Source organism: Emys orbicularis, chromosome 11 (genome assembly GCF_028017835.1).
Source record: "Emys orbicularis isolate rEmyOrb1 chromosome 11, rEmyOrb1.hap1, whole genome shotgun sequence".
In the NCBI taxonomy this organism is placed as follows: Eukaryota; Metazoa; Chordata; order Testudines; family Emydidae; genus Emys; species Emys orbicularis.
Window position 1 is genome coordinate 57708517 of NC_088693.1, and position 17127 is coordinate 57725643.

Consider the following 17127-nt stretch of genomic DNA (forward strand, 5'->3'; position numbering starts at 1 on the left):
CTTCGCCACTAGAATATGTCAGAATAGCTCTTCAAATCAGCATCCTAGTCAGTTTTCTACAGAGCAAGTTGCTCAAAGTTTTATTGCATTTAGAAAAGCATCAGAGAATGCTGAGCTTCTCACATTGGTCTTAAAAATTAGCTGTTTTCCTGTTCACAGAACACTGATAAAGAGAACTAAAATGATTGTTTATCAATGCATCATTTAAAAAGAAATCAACGCCAATAATCACAATTGTTGATTAAGTTACTAGCAGCAGGTCATTATTGGAGAAGCTGGTCTCTCCTGATGCAGAGCAGCTGAGATAGTTTCAGAAAGGGGAAAACAAACAGATGTACTATCATTTTTTATAAGCAAATACTAAAACAAATCTTCACATCACCACCTTGTTTCAGCCCTCATACTGATTACAAACCAAACCAATATCCTGCCGTTTTCATCATGAATCTAAACTGTCTTGGTGATCACCTAGTTCTATGTCCATGCCTCTGTCATGTCTCACAGCTTGCACACAAATGATCTGTTCTATAGCAGACTTCATACAAAAAGAAAAAAATCAACCTCAAATGATGGAACGCTGAGTGTTCCTTCACTATTTGTATGGCGTGTATGGTACAATTTAAAACTGGCTTTTCAGAGTGAGGTAATAAGAGCAATACATAAATAAGAGATCTAGGAGCTGATCAAGTTTTATGGTAATTTCTTCCACTTTTAAGTACAATTTCATGTGTGAGGTTTAATAGTACAAAGGAACTGGGGGGCACTAACACTTTGTATGAGAAAAGTGCTAACCAAAGAGAGGCCATTTCTTAACTAATGAAATCAATTTGATATGTGAGGTTTGAATACTAGCCCTTTAAAACACAAACACGCAAGCCAACAACAACAGGTTATTACTTTAACCTGTTCATTTTCCAAGACCACAGTGCAAAAAAATGCAACAGCCACTGCACAGGGGGAAGTGGCTAATGGCCTGTTTGAGTCCCTCTCCCTCTCAAGCCCTCAGCAGAAAGGTACTGCAAGAGAGAGGTTTCTCCAAGCAAGATGCTCAGCTGGTGTGGGTCACTGCATGCAATGGCACGCCTCCTTGGAGCGGCTTCCCAGTGAAGCCCCTTCCCTCGATAGATGCCAAAAATCAAATCTTGGCTACTTAACGCAGTGTGTTCCACATGTTAGCTCCCAACATGTTGAGCAACCGTGTTAACGGAGATGGATAGCGCTGTCAAGCAGGAAGCTGGCTCACCAGGATGGAAACAGTGGGATACAGTGACCTTTACATTCAGAGAAAAGTGTCCCTGAAATGGAATGAAATGTTTTGAAAGAAACCCGAACTTCTTTGCTTGCTTTTATTGTTGTGTTTTGTAACAAAACTCACTGTCGCTGTGCTTGAGTTTTGCTTGGACTCAAATCCTGGACCTCTCTCAGAAAGCAGACAGAGGAAATGAATCATTATCACACTGCTTTGAAAGAAGTTTTCTTTAGGAGCTCTACATTATTATATCCTAGTTTCCAGGACACTTAGTTTCAAACACCGCTGCTGCTCACATTGAATGCAGCCGAAAGCTCCTGGCTGCCTTTTATTTCAAGTTTTTTAATAAGGAAATACTGACTAAAGCAGCTAAAAAGCCAAATTTCCAAGTAAAACCATTTGTAGATTAGTCTAATTGTGCATTGGTTTTTTAAAAATCATGTCAAGATTGAGCTGAAAGTTACAGATTTCGCTTCCAAAAAGTAAGCATTACCATCTAATCAATACAAGCCATTCACTTGAAATGCAGAGAGAATCATTTCATCAGGATCTTGGTTTTCAATTTTTTTCCTCAAGAGGTGTTTTTTTTTTTTTTTTTTTACCTCTTCTCTACTGCCGAACAATCATCTACACAACTATAGGGTGACATTCAGCTTCCCAACAGGCTTTGTAGCACTAAGCTAGGGAAGCCAAAATAGATATTGGTCTAATATTAAATAATCAGAGTAAGCTATCAGTCATAAAGAGAATCCTATTTATATTTTAGGGACAAAGTATGGTGTGGCACAACCATTTTTAAATACATAACCTGGTGTTCATGTGTCATGGCCCTGAAATGAGGGGGAAAAGATAGCTTGCACATATTGTACAATGTCATGCAGTTATACACATAGGTATACTACAGGGCTCCTCTGAATAATGTTCTTTGAGGCAGCAAGCTTGGGGCCTTACAGTAAAGAACAAAGCGAGTAATAACATTTTCTCTGATTGATCAATACCAGTCTTTCATACTTCAGTAGGATTTATCAAATGCTTTCTAGACCAGGTAGAGAGTTTGGCGCAGTTACAAGCCCCGTGGTAAGAAATACTACTGATTTAACTGCTTGCGAGGTTTGCCACTAATTCTCTTGCACAGTGACCTCAGGAGCTATGAAAAGCTGTTCTCTTATGCCAATGAGCATGAAAAAGAATGCCGTGGAATACCTTGTGCCTGAGCTGCAGAACTGTGGGAATACCCCAGAGCCAGGAGCGCCGTCTCCACCAGCTGGCTAAAGAGGACATCTTTGCGAACCAGAACGAACTCTGCATGCTCCTCTCGATTATCGTATTCGAGGGAGGTGTCCAACTGCTCCACCACACAAAAGACAGGAATCATCAAACCTAAGTGAGAAAAGTTTTTAAAAGAATCATCAGTAATAGAGGAACAGGAACAAATAAATAATTCATTTCTGATTAAAAACGTCAGATTAATACACCTCCTGGAAGGCTCATGTTAGCAGAGATCTGCCTTTTTTCCCGGTTTTCATTAGACTGCAGAATAGTCTTTAAAGAGAAATAGTGGGTGCCTCCTCACTTGACTCATTTAAAACCACACTAGATAACAGACCAGAGAATACAATGCAAGAACCAATCCCTAATTGGCATGGGGATGAACAGGATGCCCTAATAAGACTTTCCAGCTCTAGTTTGCTAAGATTCCATATATTTCCCTACACGCAGCCATACGTGAGCTCCACATTTAAATGTTGTTCCCTCTCCTCCCCACACAATGAACACTGCAGGAGCATTAAAAGACCAAGGCTGTCTCCATGCATGGTTATGTGCTCCAGAGGGATGGGGTGTGGTCATTAATACGTGTATAGACTGAAGCCACTCAGCCTTTTGCCATATTAAGAGCTACAGAAACAGACAGTAACAGGCTCACATTGTTCATGGGAAAACCCACCCTGTTAGCTGGCGCTGGCCCTGCAGAACCACTGAGGCAGATGGTTCATTAGCTCACCGTGATAGAAGGCATGAGGGGGTGGTGGTCTAGAGAGGATCTAGTTATGGACTAAGCAGTCCTGGGAGAGAACCTTTAGAAGCAGCCCAGACTTGGGAGAAGGTTTGGGCAGGATTGTTTAATTTTGTTTTATTGCAAGTTCCTTTCATGACTCCTGGAAGGTTTGCATCTGCTGCAAATTGTGTGGCCTGTGTCTGAAACAGACTAGGGAAGCTACCTCTCACATAACATTACCTGTAACAAGGTTATCATCCTTCCTTTTCAAACTGCTGATTAGCTCTGCTACTAGAAGTTTATTAATTGGCTACATATACTTGTGAGTCACTGAACATGCTGGAAATCATTGTGAGGCTGGAGATGTATCTCAGCCTAAAATGGTTTAACTAGTTCCTACCTATACAGTCTAATGAAAGGAGTTCCTTTAGGTCTATTATTGTGGGGGGAAAGCTCATTCTAAAGAACAGCACTATAGCTCGCTCTCTCTAATGGCAAATAAAAGAAAAACAACTCGCTATTTTTAGGTTATGTTAAGGAGAACAATCATTGTGCTACTGTATTGCACATTCCAGCAAAATACAGGGAAAACTGCATTTCAAGAAGTCAACTCTCCTTTTTTAAGAAGCCAATTAAAACCTCTTCGAGGTATCCACTACAGTTCGGTTCAAGCTTTAGTTAAAGATCACTTCTATACACTGACTGATGTTTGCTGGTTCTTTAGGCATTTGCTTGGGGAAAAGCTACATTCCATTTTAGAGTCACAGCCCTACATCAGACAGGAGACAGTGAAGTCAATGACAACTATAGGAGGCAAAACTAACGGACTCAAATCCGTATCAGCTGTTGGTGCAAGAGATGAAACTCATTTAAAAATAAAATGTTAAGTACACAACTCTCAATCGTTACATTAGACACTGATCAGGCTCCCTTTGACGAGTACAACGGTGTTGGTTGCAATAGTAACAAGCATCAGGAATGAACCTCTCAATATCAGATTGCTGCGTTTCATTTTGTTTTAATTTAAAAATGTTTAACTGAAATAGTTTGCAGTTTGCTAATGCAACATCCATAGTCATATTGTTCCTTGTCTTATTTCTTAACTCTTGGATTCTGGTACATGGCCAAGGGTTTTGCAAGTTGAAGTAGTACTATTTAGTCTTAATGTACTCAAGAACATGTACCATAAAGCCATCTGTGGGCTTCTTTGCCGGAAAGATGTTGTGGAGTTGATCCTGCTCCCCCTGAAGCCAGTGACAAAATTCCTATTAACTTCTATGACCCCAGGATTGAATCCTAGTTGCCTGTAATCACACAACTAGTTCAAACAAAATTCAGTCTCTCTGTAAGTGAAAATCTTCTGTTTCTATTCAGATATGGTTTGTCATAGTACTTTCGATGCCCAATTTATCATTAGTAATGCCAACAATCTGTGGTGTAACTATTAATATGTTGTGAGACAAGTTTATGATTGTAGTAACAAGTGGCCAAATTCAGACGCAATGCTAATGGCTGCATAAATTACACTTTGGTAAATTAGCACAAGTGGGTGAATGCAAGCTTATAAGAGAGAGAGAGAGAGAGAGGGGGGTGCTGTTGCATCTTTTATCCTCCTACTGGTTGCTTTTCTTGCTACAACACTGTCTATCCGCCCCCTTGACATATAAGTTATATTGATTCCCCATGCAATTTATACTATCATTTACATCATCTCTGCAGAAGAAGCTCTCAATTGCTGGAAGTAGAATTGCTCAGTTTAATTTTGGGGTGGCAGGATGAACCCACAGTATTATTGCAGATCCTCTGTAATGCTCCCAAATACTGGCTTTTAAAATGGTCCTTTCCCACCATTGCTTGCTGGCAGCTCTGCTACAGAGATGGGGTTTCCAAGGACAGCATCTCTGAGCTTTGTGGCCCATCAGAAATGACAATAAGATGCTACTAGTACATTAAAAAGAATGGGGGGCAAAGGGAAAATTACCATATCCTCTACTGCTAATGGGTTTTGGTGCCTGTGGCTACAACCCCTAGAACTTTAACACCAATTCTACTTTACTAAAGACTGATGGTAAATCCAACTCTCCCCAGAAAATCTCATTCCAAGGAAGTACCACCTGTTTTGCCCTTTATTTAGCATTGGACAGAGTAAAGCTATCGTTTCTTCCACAGATTTATTACCTCAGACTTCCCTGTTTCCTGACAGTCAGAGAATAAATTAACATTCTTTACTGTACATTAAAAATGAGAGAAGAAAACATTTTCGGCTGGAAGCCAATGCTACTCTCACAGACTGATATACACAACTTCTCACACCTAGGTACGTATATTACACCTTTCTCATACTCAACCCTAATACAATAGATTTAAAGTACAGCTGTGTAAATTAGTCAATGCTCTGCAACAGCCCCAGTCAGAGAATTTATAGCAATATTTACAAAGCTGGGAGCGTGAGTTTAGACATGAAGCCTTGTAGGTACTGAAGGAGTAAGGCAAAACAAGCCTTTACTCAGTTCGTTTTAACATTGCTTGGTTCTCTTCCCATTCCTGATCATCCAGAAACTACCACACACACACACACACACACACACACACACACACACAACAGAAAACCTCTGGTCCTAAAATTGTGTGTATTTGGTTTTCCAGATTTACAAAGGCGCTTCAGCAGGTCTTTATAGCTCATGGTGCAGGACATAAAACTATATGATTTTCACATACAGAGGTTACAAGAGGTGGACTGGAGGCAAGAAGGAATATTTTTTCTTTCTGAAAAGGATAAATGCAATGCCAGAATATACAAAGGCATTCATATTAAGCTGCTTCATTTTTTTTTTGTTAATTTATTTAAATACAGCAACTTAGTTGCTTTTCTACATAAATTCAGATGGTGCTTTGACCCTGAACACATAGCATCAGTTGAAACAAATAAGGAGAAAACAAGATAATGCCAGGGAAGATAATGGAGCAAGTAATTAAGGAAATCATCTGCAAACACTTGGAAGGTGGTAAGGTGATAGGGAACAGCCAGCATGGATTTGTAAAGAACAAATCATGTCAAACCAATCTGATAGCTTTCTTTGATAGGATAACGAGTCTTGTGGATAAGGGAGAAGCTGTGGATGTGGTATACCTAGACTTTAGTAAGGCATTTGATACGGTCTCGCATGATATTCTTATCGACAAACTAGGCAAATACAATTTAGATGGGGCTACTACAAGGTGGGTGCATAACTGGCTGGATAACCGTACTCAGAGAGTTGTTATTAATGGTTCCCAATCCTGCTGGAAAGGCATAACGAGTGGAGTTCCGCAGGGGTCTGTTTTGGGACCGGCTCTGTTCAATATCTTCATTAACGACTTAGATATTGGCATAGAAAGTACGCTTATTAAGTTTGCGGATGATACCAAACTGGGAGGGATTGCAACTGCTTTGGAGGACAGGGTCATAATTCAAAATGATCTGGACAAATTGGAGAAATGGTCTGAGTTAAACAGGATGAAGTTTAACAAAGACAAATGCAAAGTGCTCCACTTAGGAAGAAAAAATCAGTTTCACACATACAGAATGCGAAGAGACTGTCTAGGAAGGAGTACGGCAGAAAGGGATCTAGGGGTTATAGTGGACCACAAGCTAAATATGAGTCAACAGTGTGATGCTGTTGCAAAAAAAGCAAACATGATTCTGGGATGTATTAACAGGTGTGTTGTGAGCAAGACACGAGAAGTCATTCTTCCGCTCTACTCTGCTCTGGTTAGGCCTCAGCTGGAGTATTGTGTCCAGTTCTGGGCACCGCATTTCAAGAAAGATGTGGAGAAATTGGAAAGGGTCCAGAGAAGAGCAACAAGAATGATTAAAGGTCTTGAGAACATGACCTATGAAGGAAGGCTGAAAGAATTGGGTTTGTTTAGTTTGGAAAAGAGAAGACTGAGAGGGGACATGATAGCAGTTTTCAGGTATCTAAAAGGGTGTCATAAGGAGGAGGGAGAAAACTTGTTCACCTTAGCCTCTCAGGATAGAACAAGAAGCAATGGGCTTAAACTGCAGCAAGGGAGGTCTAGGTTGGACATTAGGGAAAAGTTCCTAACTGTCAGGATGGTTAAACACTGGAATAAATTGCCTAGGGAGGTTGTGGAATCTCCATCTCTGGAGATATTTAAGAGTAGGTTAGATAAAGGTCTATCAGGGATGGTCTAGACAGTATTTGGTCCTGCCATGCGGGCAGGGGACTGGACTCGATGACCTCTCGAGGTCCCTTCCAGTCCTAGAATCTATGAATCTATAAGATCCTAGAAAATAAGATCCTAGAAAATAGCAAAAGCTTTCAGGACAGCACTGGTACATAAATGCCACTCTCCACACTCTGAGGAAGAGGCCAGATCACAGTCCAATGTATGACAACTGTGCACAAACTGCTTTGACTATAATGGTTTATGCCTGCGTACATTTTCCAAATCTGGGGGGGTTAAACTTCACAATTCCCTTTCCAGTCACAGGGAGTTGTACAGCTAAGGGTTTGCACATGGGTTTCCTTACTTTTTAGGCAAACTAGTCAATTTCTTTTCTGAGCCTGACCTAAGGTGCAGAGAGAGACTAGAAAGAAAGCACCACTGAAATCATGTACCTGACATTTGTATTTTACTGTACATTTTTTCCTCCTCATCAAGGTCATTCTGCTGTGAACAGAAATAAAATACATCCATAAAAATTAGAGAGTGGGCATTAAAAACTGAAGGTATTTCTGAAATTGAGTAGTCTTCGTTCAAGAAGTAGGTTTTGGCTATATCTGTGTACAAACTTTCATCGGTTTAACTAAAAGTTGAGGTCATTAAAAAAAAAAGTATTGAACTAAATCAATACAGAGTTCTAAACCAATTTAAGAATGTCTACACAGGTTTCCACCAGTTTAATTAGATCACTCTGAAGAAAACAAATATTTTTAGTTCAACCGGTACAAGTTGTATGTGTATGGACCAGCCCCTTTGTGTTCCTTTCAAATGACTATTTCAAGGAAGTCTTTCACTGGTTTTTTCTATAAGTTTCAAGGGTTATCTAGTCCAATGTGTGCTCAAAGTGAGTAATACGGTAAATTGCACTCTATAGTCACTGGACTCGCACATGTTGTCCATGTGCATGCTCACACCATGCGTTTGGTGTCTCCATATGGGGGGAGGGGGAAAGAAAGGATATGGAGAGCTGGTGATGATGTTAAATAAAAATGCTATATATACACTCACCCTTCTATCCCCACTGAATGGGAAGCACCATTTATCCTAATAAATATAATACAAAGATCAGCCAATAAGAGTAGAATGCAATAAAATGTATCTTTTCAGATTAAAATTTGTTTTCATCAGGCAAAATTTTGAACTCTGTCTAGGTGTTATTTAATTTAATCTAATTTGAACAATTTCCAAACATCAGCTTGATTAATTTCAACAGCATGATGTTATGGAAAAATTTACTGTACTGGGGTTCTCTAGAAGAGAATTAATAAAGGAGCCAAGTTCTCAGCTCTGAGTAACACAAGGTTTTAAGACTTCCCAGATTTCTAGTGGGAATACTTCATAGCACAAGCATGTTTTCTTTTGGGAGTTAAACCCACCAAAATTATTAAAAATTGAGATCAAATGGTGGTGTAAAACCCAAAGGAAATCATACGATAGTGGAGAGATTTTTATCAAATGAAAAAAGTAGAAAATAAAGTTTTTACAGCACACGCACACAAGGTAATCTCCCTCACAGACAGACAAAGCTAACATCTATGATTTGATGTTCAGAAACCAGGGCATTTATTGACACTTAATAGACTACAGAAAACCCTCCATTATTGCATAAGAAAGCAGGCTTTGCCTAGTAGAAATTCTAAACAAAGGCCACACAATAAGCAAGCCTCTCTCAAACAGAGTGCCAAATTCCAATGACTTCAATGGAGCTGAGCCTGATTACACCAGGACTGCATTTGGCCCAGAGTGTGACTACATTCCTTTCCTAAATCTAGTGTACAAAAAATATACTATCAAATCTGCAGAGGAAGCTAAAATTAACTACACCCCCCACACCCGCCCACCAATACCCTGATGAGAGACTGCATCTCCATTTTTTCAATACAACACATGTCTTATGGAGGGACCAATCCTGCAAGCCTTCCAGATGCAGAACTGCCATTGACTTCAATGGGACCTCTGCACAAGATGGTTTTCATGACTGGGCCCCCATTTTCGTGATAGAATCTATCTCAATACAACTCCATCTGCAACACAGAGTTTATCTGGACAATTCCCTCTGATGAAGGTCATACAGTATATTTAACAAAAAAATTGTTCTCCCCGCTGATACTACCATTGTTCTAGATGAGCAAAACTGAAAGCTTTCTTAAATCTGATTTGGTTTCCACCAATCAGGTACCTTTCACACTAGAGGGGCATTTTGTGTAACATGGACAATGAAGAGGAACAGGTCAGTTTCTTTTGAGTCAGTCACTTTCACTTACAGAATCACAGCCACTAGGAGAAAGTTGAATATAACAAAAAAAATACAATGAAAAGATTTGTTATCCAATTCCCCCATGCTTTCTTTTAAACAAATGCTAATTCTGACAGTATCCCTTCAAGAACTTCGTATCGGAATTCACATAGCAAAAAGAAAGAGCTTTTCTTCTGTTCTCTTCCTCATTAAAATCCACTGCCTAGTCCCACTAATTAAAATGGTAGGAACCTCTAGAATTTAACAGTTCCCAGTTCTTTAGAGCTTCCTGAATTTCAGCATTGAAGAGCTCCATCCCACATTCCCATGGAAACAAAGTGATAGCCATATTTGCCCAGTCCCCTGTGTAACTGCATAATTTCCACTCTTGAAACTCATATTGTGCATCACCAAACAACAAGATAAGCTCAGCAGCAAGGCTGCCATAGCTCCAAAATAGAATCATCTGAAGACCCTGCAACAATTCTGAGAAACGAACATCTCACACAAATGCTAATAAACAGGAAAGACTTCTCTTTGAGCTTCACTAGCTGAACCAGTTCATAATTACGTGGATATTCTAAAGTGTGCCAAACAGCTTTTTGAGAAGAGAGAGGCCATTGAGTATTAGAAAAGACAATTCACCATTCTTATCTTCACCCCACTTTTATTGAAAGCATTGCTCAGCTCTAGCTGAGGGGTGATGTGAGATCTTACACATAAAATCCTACAGAGTCCAATTAAAGATTTAATATTTAGGACACATGATAGACTGAATAGATGCAAAGATACGGTTTCTAAAGTGCAACATACCTATCACTATTTGTGTTTAAGAGCAATCTCTCTTGAAACAGGCTCAGGTCATAGCAATACAGCACAGTGGAGTGGTTGAAGAAACAGCTCAAAAACTTCAGCAGGTATTAGTCATGTTCCCTCAGAATCACTTTCAAGCGATCCATAAATCTTAAATATAATTACATTTGACAGAATATAAGCTGTTGGCAGTTAGCCTGTTTACAATAAACGCTTGGTTTAGGTAAATGGACTGTACTTCAGTCTTTTAAATAACAAACACAAACCTACAACAGTCCCGTTATGAGGTAGAAAATTCTTTCACTGTAAATCTTTTTACTGAGGACCGGGGGAATTACTTTGCAGCTTGTTTTCCACTAACCACTTGGAAACATGTGAAAACCGCTACATGTATCCAGGCACGAGGCTAACTGGAATTCTATACATTAGAATTAGAGATTATATTAAGACCATCACATCAGTATGGTGCTGCCCAAATATAAAAATTAGCTCAGTAGGGCAAAAACTTCATCTTTACACAATCACAACGCTTGCCTATATGGCAGTCCAGCTTTTTTAGGTTACTTGTGAGCTAATGGACATTTGTAGTAGGACTGGCAGAATTTCACTGGTTAACTCCTGCCCTTTAGGGGTTTATATGCCAGTTGTAAAAATTTGCTCCAGATTGAAATTTGGCCTAGAAGAAGATTCAGTCTCCAGATTTATTTTTTCAAATACTATAGCATGGCTCCCTTTTGGGGAGGGCTGAGGGGACAGAGTACAGACATGACCTTTCTCCACCTTTTTCCCCTCCAACTCTCAGTATTCAATACAACCCTGTCAGGAAATATTCTTCTACATATTGTGTTGTAGCCAATGGTGATGGGAAACCACAGCATACTGTTTACATCATTCTGCAGCTTCCAGTCCTTCTGATGCATCAGTCTCCCTACCAGCGCAACTCTCCCTGCTCTCTAGAACTTTCACAAATAAATCACCAGCATAACCGCAAATTTCCCCCAGTTCCGACAGTTTAACCAGCCCAAGGATTCTTTTTCTAAGTGAAACACAGCTATACTGTTTAACAGGAAATGCTCTAGGCCACTAGGCCATGACACGAACCTATTACCAAACTCATAACATGATTTGATAATACTCCAGTTTTACATAAGACTATATAAATAAAATGCACTTAACTGGCATGTTTAGACTAAAAAGAAACATAAAAATAGATATAATGCTGAATCTCCACGCCCCTCTCACCCTACTGCATCCCCAAGAGGAAGTTGTAGCTCATCGGACACACAATCACCCTATATCCCAAATAAGAGAATCTCAGCTACCTCTGATAACCGAGCACAAAGGGATGGGAATTCAGAGTTTGTCATCTTCTCTGGTTTAAGCAGGCACCTCCCTTCCCCACCCTATGTTTTAACATAGGAGTTGTGTGTCTGCATTTTCTTCACTGCCTAAGACATACCCATAGGCTAGTATGTCTCCACTTCTCCATCATTAAGGCAAGGATGATAATGCATACCACAAAGTTGTGTTGTGAGGTTCTGAGAGTCTTGGATGACAGGCAGCATACAAATGCAAATTATCATTGCCATTATTCTAGCCTAAAACTTTACTCCCCCGCCCCTCTTCTCTCCCATAAAAAAAGACAACAGAAAACACTGATGTCCATGAAAGTTGTATGCATGTGTCAAGAGCAGTATACGGCCTTAAAATATATATTAAAAAGCAAACATGAATCCATTAGAGTACCTTCCTAAATAAAACAGCTAAGTTGTTTTCAATTTCCTTTTTAAAAATACCCCGCAGCACTACTTTACAATATGAATTAATGGAAAATGTACTAAGATTTCACTTAAAAATAGTGAAGGAAGCCCTTTTGGAATTAAATTGGTATTTTTTAAAAAAGCATCTTAAACTGTTACATGATATTTGCTTTTGGTTCCTAGAACTTAAAAAACAAGGCTGGAGTTTTAGGTTTTTATGTTTTCTTTTAATTAAGCAACTAAAGTTTTTTTAGGGGCTAAGATTCTCTAATTCTGGGTGGAACCTGGCATAATTTTAATGACCATGTTATAAAGCCATTAAAACTAGAATAGGCCTGTGACTTTGGCAGCGCTAGGAGGTGCCACCATATTATATACATTTTAGAGTAAAAACCCTCTTCTAGCAGAAACATTTTAATGAAGGTTCTGTTACATAGTCTCCTAGCAGTGGAATGCATATCTTGGAATGTAACAGCACAGCTTTCTTATTTGCTTTAGATTTCATTTCTGAAGAAGAGTTAAGTAACACACACTGACTTGTTTTGGCATCTTCACTTGGACTCACTATTAAAGCTCTCTCCCTCCTTGATCCCCAGCCCTCTGTGCACCATCCCAACAGCAAAGTAAGGGAACAGGAGAAAAGGAAGAATCAGTCCTCCCCTTACCAGAGAAGAAGCTGACAGAGGGACCGAGGGAATTGCTACGGTTAGGCTGCTGCATTCAAGTCCAGTTCCAGACTCCAGCAACAAGGAAAAGGGGGGACTGATCTGTAATCCTCACCTTCGCGCCCTCTTCCCTATTGCCATTTAGACTATGTCTACACTAGAAAAACTGCTCATTTCTGAGACTGGGTGTCAACCATGGATGCAGCCAAACTGGTGCCAGGCACAGTTTAGCAGGAAACATGGACAAGAGCAAGCCACAGTCAATCCATTCTTAACAACTCGGGTCCAAGCATGGTTACTGAAACAGTCCTGAACACAGTATGACTTTGTCTACACTTTCAGCAGCAGTTCAGCTGCTCCCATTGCTGAAATCCACTGTCAGCAAGAGAGAGTTTTTCAAGCACAGACAGAACCATCGAGACCTTTCTACAGACAACACCGAGCAAACGTGAATGAAGGAAGAAATCCACACCCTAGCGAGGAGGGAAGCTGATGCGTTCTTTCTGGCCCTTTTAGGAAGCAGCAGATCTGCTCCATTCACATTCTCGGTCAGCACACTGCCTGCAAAAAGCCTTCGGGGGGAGTGGGCATGGGGCACAAGCACATCAGAAATTATGACTCAGCATCTTGAACTGAGGGTCCAGCCACAGTCTGGTTTGTCTCGCATGGAGGGTGCCAGTACTTTGATCTGTGTTAACTGAAGGAAGGAAAGTGAGGGCTGCAGAGGAAACCTTATACCTTTGCAGCAGAAGGAGCAGTACCATCGCTCTGTTTAAAATTTAGCCCCTTTTTAGTAATGCTCTCCTAAGAGCTGGTACCGTACATTTACCATGCGGTTTTTAGCAGTAGCCACACCTTTACCAAACAGGTCACAAGGGAAAGGAATTCCATTTAACAACTTCACAACTTCACAACTACATATTTATTTTGTTCAACCAGCGTACTATATTTGGCCACAACCTCCAGAGGGCAAAAGGATCTGCTGGGGCAGCCCTACTGTGTGGATTTGGAGGTGTCAACTACCCATGCTTTGGGGACTCTCCAAAAAGGATTGCTACAACATGGTACACACAGGACTATATTGGAAGGACTGGCACCTCATCTAGTGCAGAAAGCAACTGCTTGCTTACTTAGAGGCCGTTTCTTCTCCCTTTCCCCTAAGATCCCCTAAGTTTACATGGGTGGCATGTGATAATGACCATCTCTAATCATAATGAGTAACAAAAGGGAGAATTAAACAAGTGACAGGAAAAAAATATTTTACAATTAAATCAACAATGGTTACAGAGATAATGCCTAACCTTAGCTTTAGCGTCTTAGTAGTATCCAGTTACTATGCGTTCATCCATATCTGCCCTTGTGAAGAGCCCAAGTCAAAGATCTTCTACCATAATAAATATAAACATCAGCTAACAAACAAGATGAAATAAAACTAAAAAACATTTCAGTTCCTCTGCATTTTCTCCAAGTCTAAAAATTGGTAGCGTGTATGACAGGTCCACCTCATTTTTCTTAATGATGTTTTTATTATTCTTTCACTCAATTAAAGCAGAAATGGATATTGCATCTTCTGACTGTATAATTGTTATTGTAATCTGTTTTCGATCACTGCTTGGGAAATGGGTCCAAAACAACATAAACTATCCACAGCCTCAGAATACAAGTCATTTTATTTTACTACGATACTTAGAGACATCTATCATGTTGCTCTGCTAGCATGTTTGTATTATGGCAACAAAGTTATTTGTAAGTTAGGAAAAGACATTACGAAAAATCACCTTTTACTCCAAAGTAATGTATAACACAATTTATAACTTCATTCCTTAGTAGCCATTCACAATATCAAGCCTGAAAACTGTGCACATTTAATTTTAAATATATAAAGAGAGGAAATGTATATAAACTAAAAATATAGCACAAAATAGAAATTTATATTATTTTGGCTATATAGTCTAGTTATGGTTTGGAAAATAACTTGCTTCATTTCCAATATATGTCTATCAGTGATATTTATGACAAAAGAACTCTCGATGAGTTTATATTAGTAGGATATATGGTATTTTACGTAAGTTTGCCCACTTATTTGAAGCTTCAGTCTAAATGAAGATAAAATGAGCAACTTCTAGACAGTATAGCAGTAAGTGAAATGAACAAATTGTGGGTATTATTCAGGGACAGATGAAGTAGTACATTTGCTTTCACCTAAGATGCTAATATAATAAGTAAAGCATCTTGAAAAAAAGTAGCCTTGTGGCTAATGTAAGAGGAAAAGCAAGATTTTGGTATGAAGAATTTCCACAAACAGTCCTTGCCTGATCTAGTTCTTTTGAAAATGCTTGCACATCTTAAAAAGAAAAAAGAAAAGAAACCATACACATAGGCAAAGGAGGACACTGGAGTCGGAGCGGTTTATATTTCACTTTGAAAATGCAATATGCATATGGCCAAAGTGCAGGATGCATCAATTTCATAGGAAAAGTAGTTGGATGGTAGGGTAGGGTTGGTTTAAGGCTTCCCCTTAACCTTCTTACCTTTGCTGGCATTACTGCAGACAAATTTATTTCATTATTCTGACTATTTAATATGACATGTCCTGTAACCTACCCGCTGAAAAAAGAAGTGTTGGTTTGACCTCAGGGACAGCAGCATGACTAACAAGGCACAAACTGGAATCCATGTAAGCAAGACATGTACTTAACTCCTATCCACAACTACCTGTCCCTCTTTTTCATTTTCTCTCTATCCCTCACAGAATTTCATACAGCTTAAACACGTTATAGTGCTAATTTTTTTCTTAACAAAACTGGGCGTAGCAGCTACTAACAATTTAGCATTTGACACAAGGTTTAAAGTCTCTAGTGCAGACACGCACTCTCCCCTCCGGCATGCAAATGAAAATAATAGAACTCTATGGCTCACACTGCACCACTTTTACATTTACAATCATTTGACACTGCTGTAAGTCATCCTTGCAGCTTTGTGTCAGGCAGAAAAATTCACGAGTGCATAAGTCCTGATCTGTTAGCAACACTGATTTTCACATTTACTCTAAATGTAGACTTTTTTTTAAAAAAAAGAAGAATCTTACAAACTTATTGTAAGTTCTTATCACATTAGTGGTCTCCAAAATACCTTGCTCGCTAACAGTTACAACTTTTCATAACTTTTTTTGGGGAAAAGATGGGAATAATGTTATTTTAGGCCAGGTTTAAAATAAGAATATTTATCAACTATTTCAATCTTTAAGGGAAGGTATCTGAACCTTTTCAGATGGTATTATAGTGACAAGCCATTATTAAAACTATCATTCTCTAATCTGAGAGAAGTACAATTCTAAATACTTAATTTAATATTTTTCCTCAGTACAAAGACTAAAGAACAATTGCCCACAAAGTGTTTGCTTCAAATAATTAGCTTTTATGAGAAGTTACTGTAGCCGTAGCCACTTTTCAAGTAGATTTTGTAAGAACTCAATTTCAAATCTGCAACAATGTCAACACAGTTGCCATTTAATGCAAAGAAGGGTTGGTTTTTTTAATATAATGTATAAATGCAGTAAAAACTTTGTGAATGAACTGAACAACCTAACACAGGCAGGCTAATTATACCATTTTTAATTGTGATGAGAGTGTAGTTTCTGCACTTTGTACCACTAATAAATTTAAATTAGTTTTTAGGTAACACAGCAAAATATACATGTTTTAACTCACTAGCATTCAGCAACACACACCGAGCTAAAATACGGGTGGGCTAGGAAAGATTAAATTTTTATTAGTAAATGTTGATAAACATCAATTTCACAATACATACACAAACCAATTGGAAATATTTCCTTCGATAATAGACAAAATTTACAGATAGGCAAAGTAAGAAAAATGCTGTTTGAGAACGTATTAGAGTGTGATTTAAGGATATTTACTTTGTATATTTTGACATATGTAGCTGACAGTTTGTGTTTTAACAATATTAAAGATTTAACTTTTTGAATATCAGCATTTATTGTCATTAAATAATAACTGTCTGCCCCTCCATAATTTCATCCAATTGTGAAATTTTAAATTAATAAAAATTGTGGGGTGGGAGTATGCAGAAAACCCATGATTTTGAGCAACTATGAAAACTGAAATAGACAAAAAAAATGCTTTAAAAATTATCTGTTGCAATCATTAAAAAAAATTGAA

At 38.8% G+C, this 17127-nt stretch overlaps 1 protein-coding gene across 1 annotated transcript in view; it reads right to left on the bottom strand.

The window, feature by feature from the left end:
• The window catches only part of SATB2 (SATB homeobox 2), a 161072-nt gene that overhangs the window by 136621 nt on the left and 7324 nt on the right, over positions 1-17127 (bottom strand). The window contains exon 2 of the mRNA XM_065413500.1: positions 2453-2629. Coding sequence (XP_065269572.1) covers positions 2453-2629 — 177 coding nt within the window. The remainder of the gene's footprint in view (positions 1-2452; positions 2630-17127) is intronic.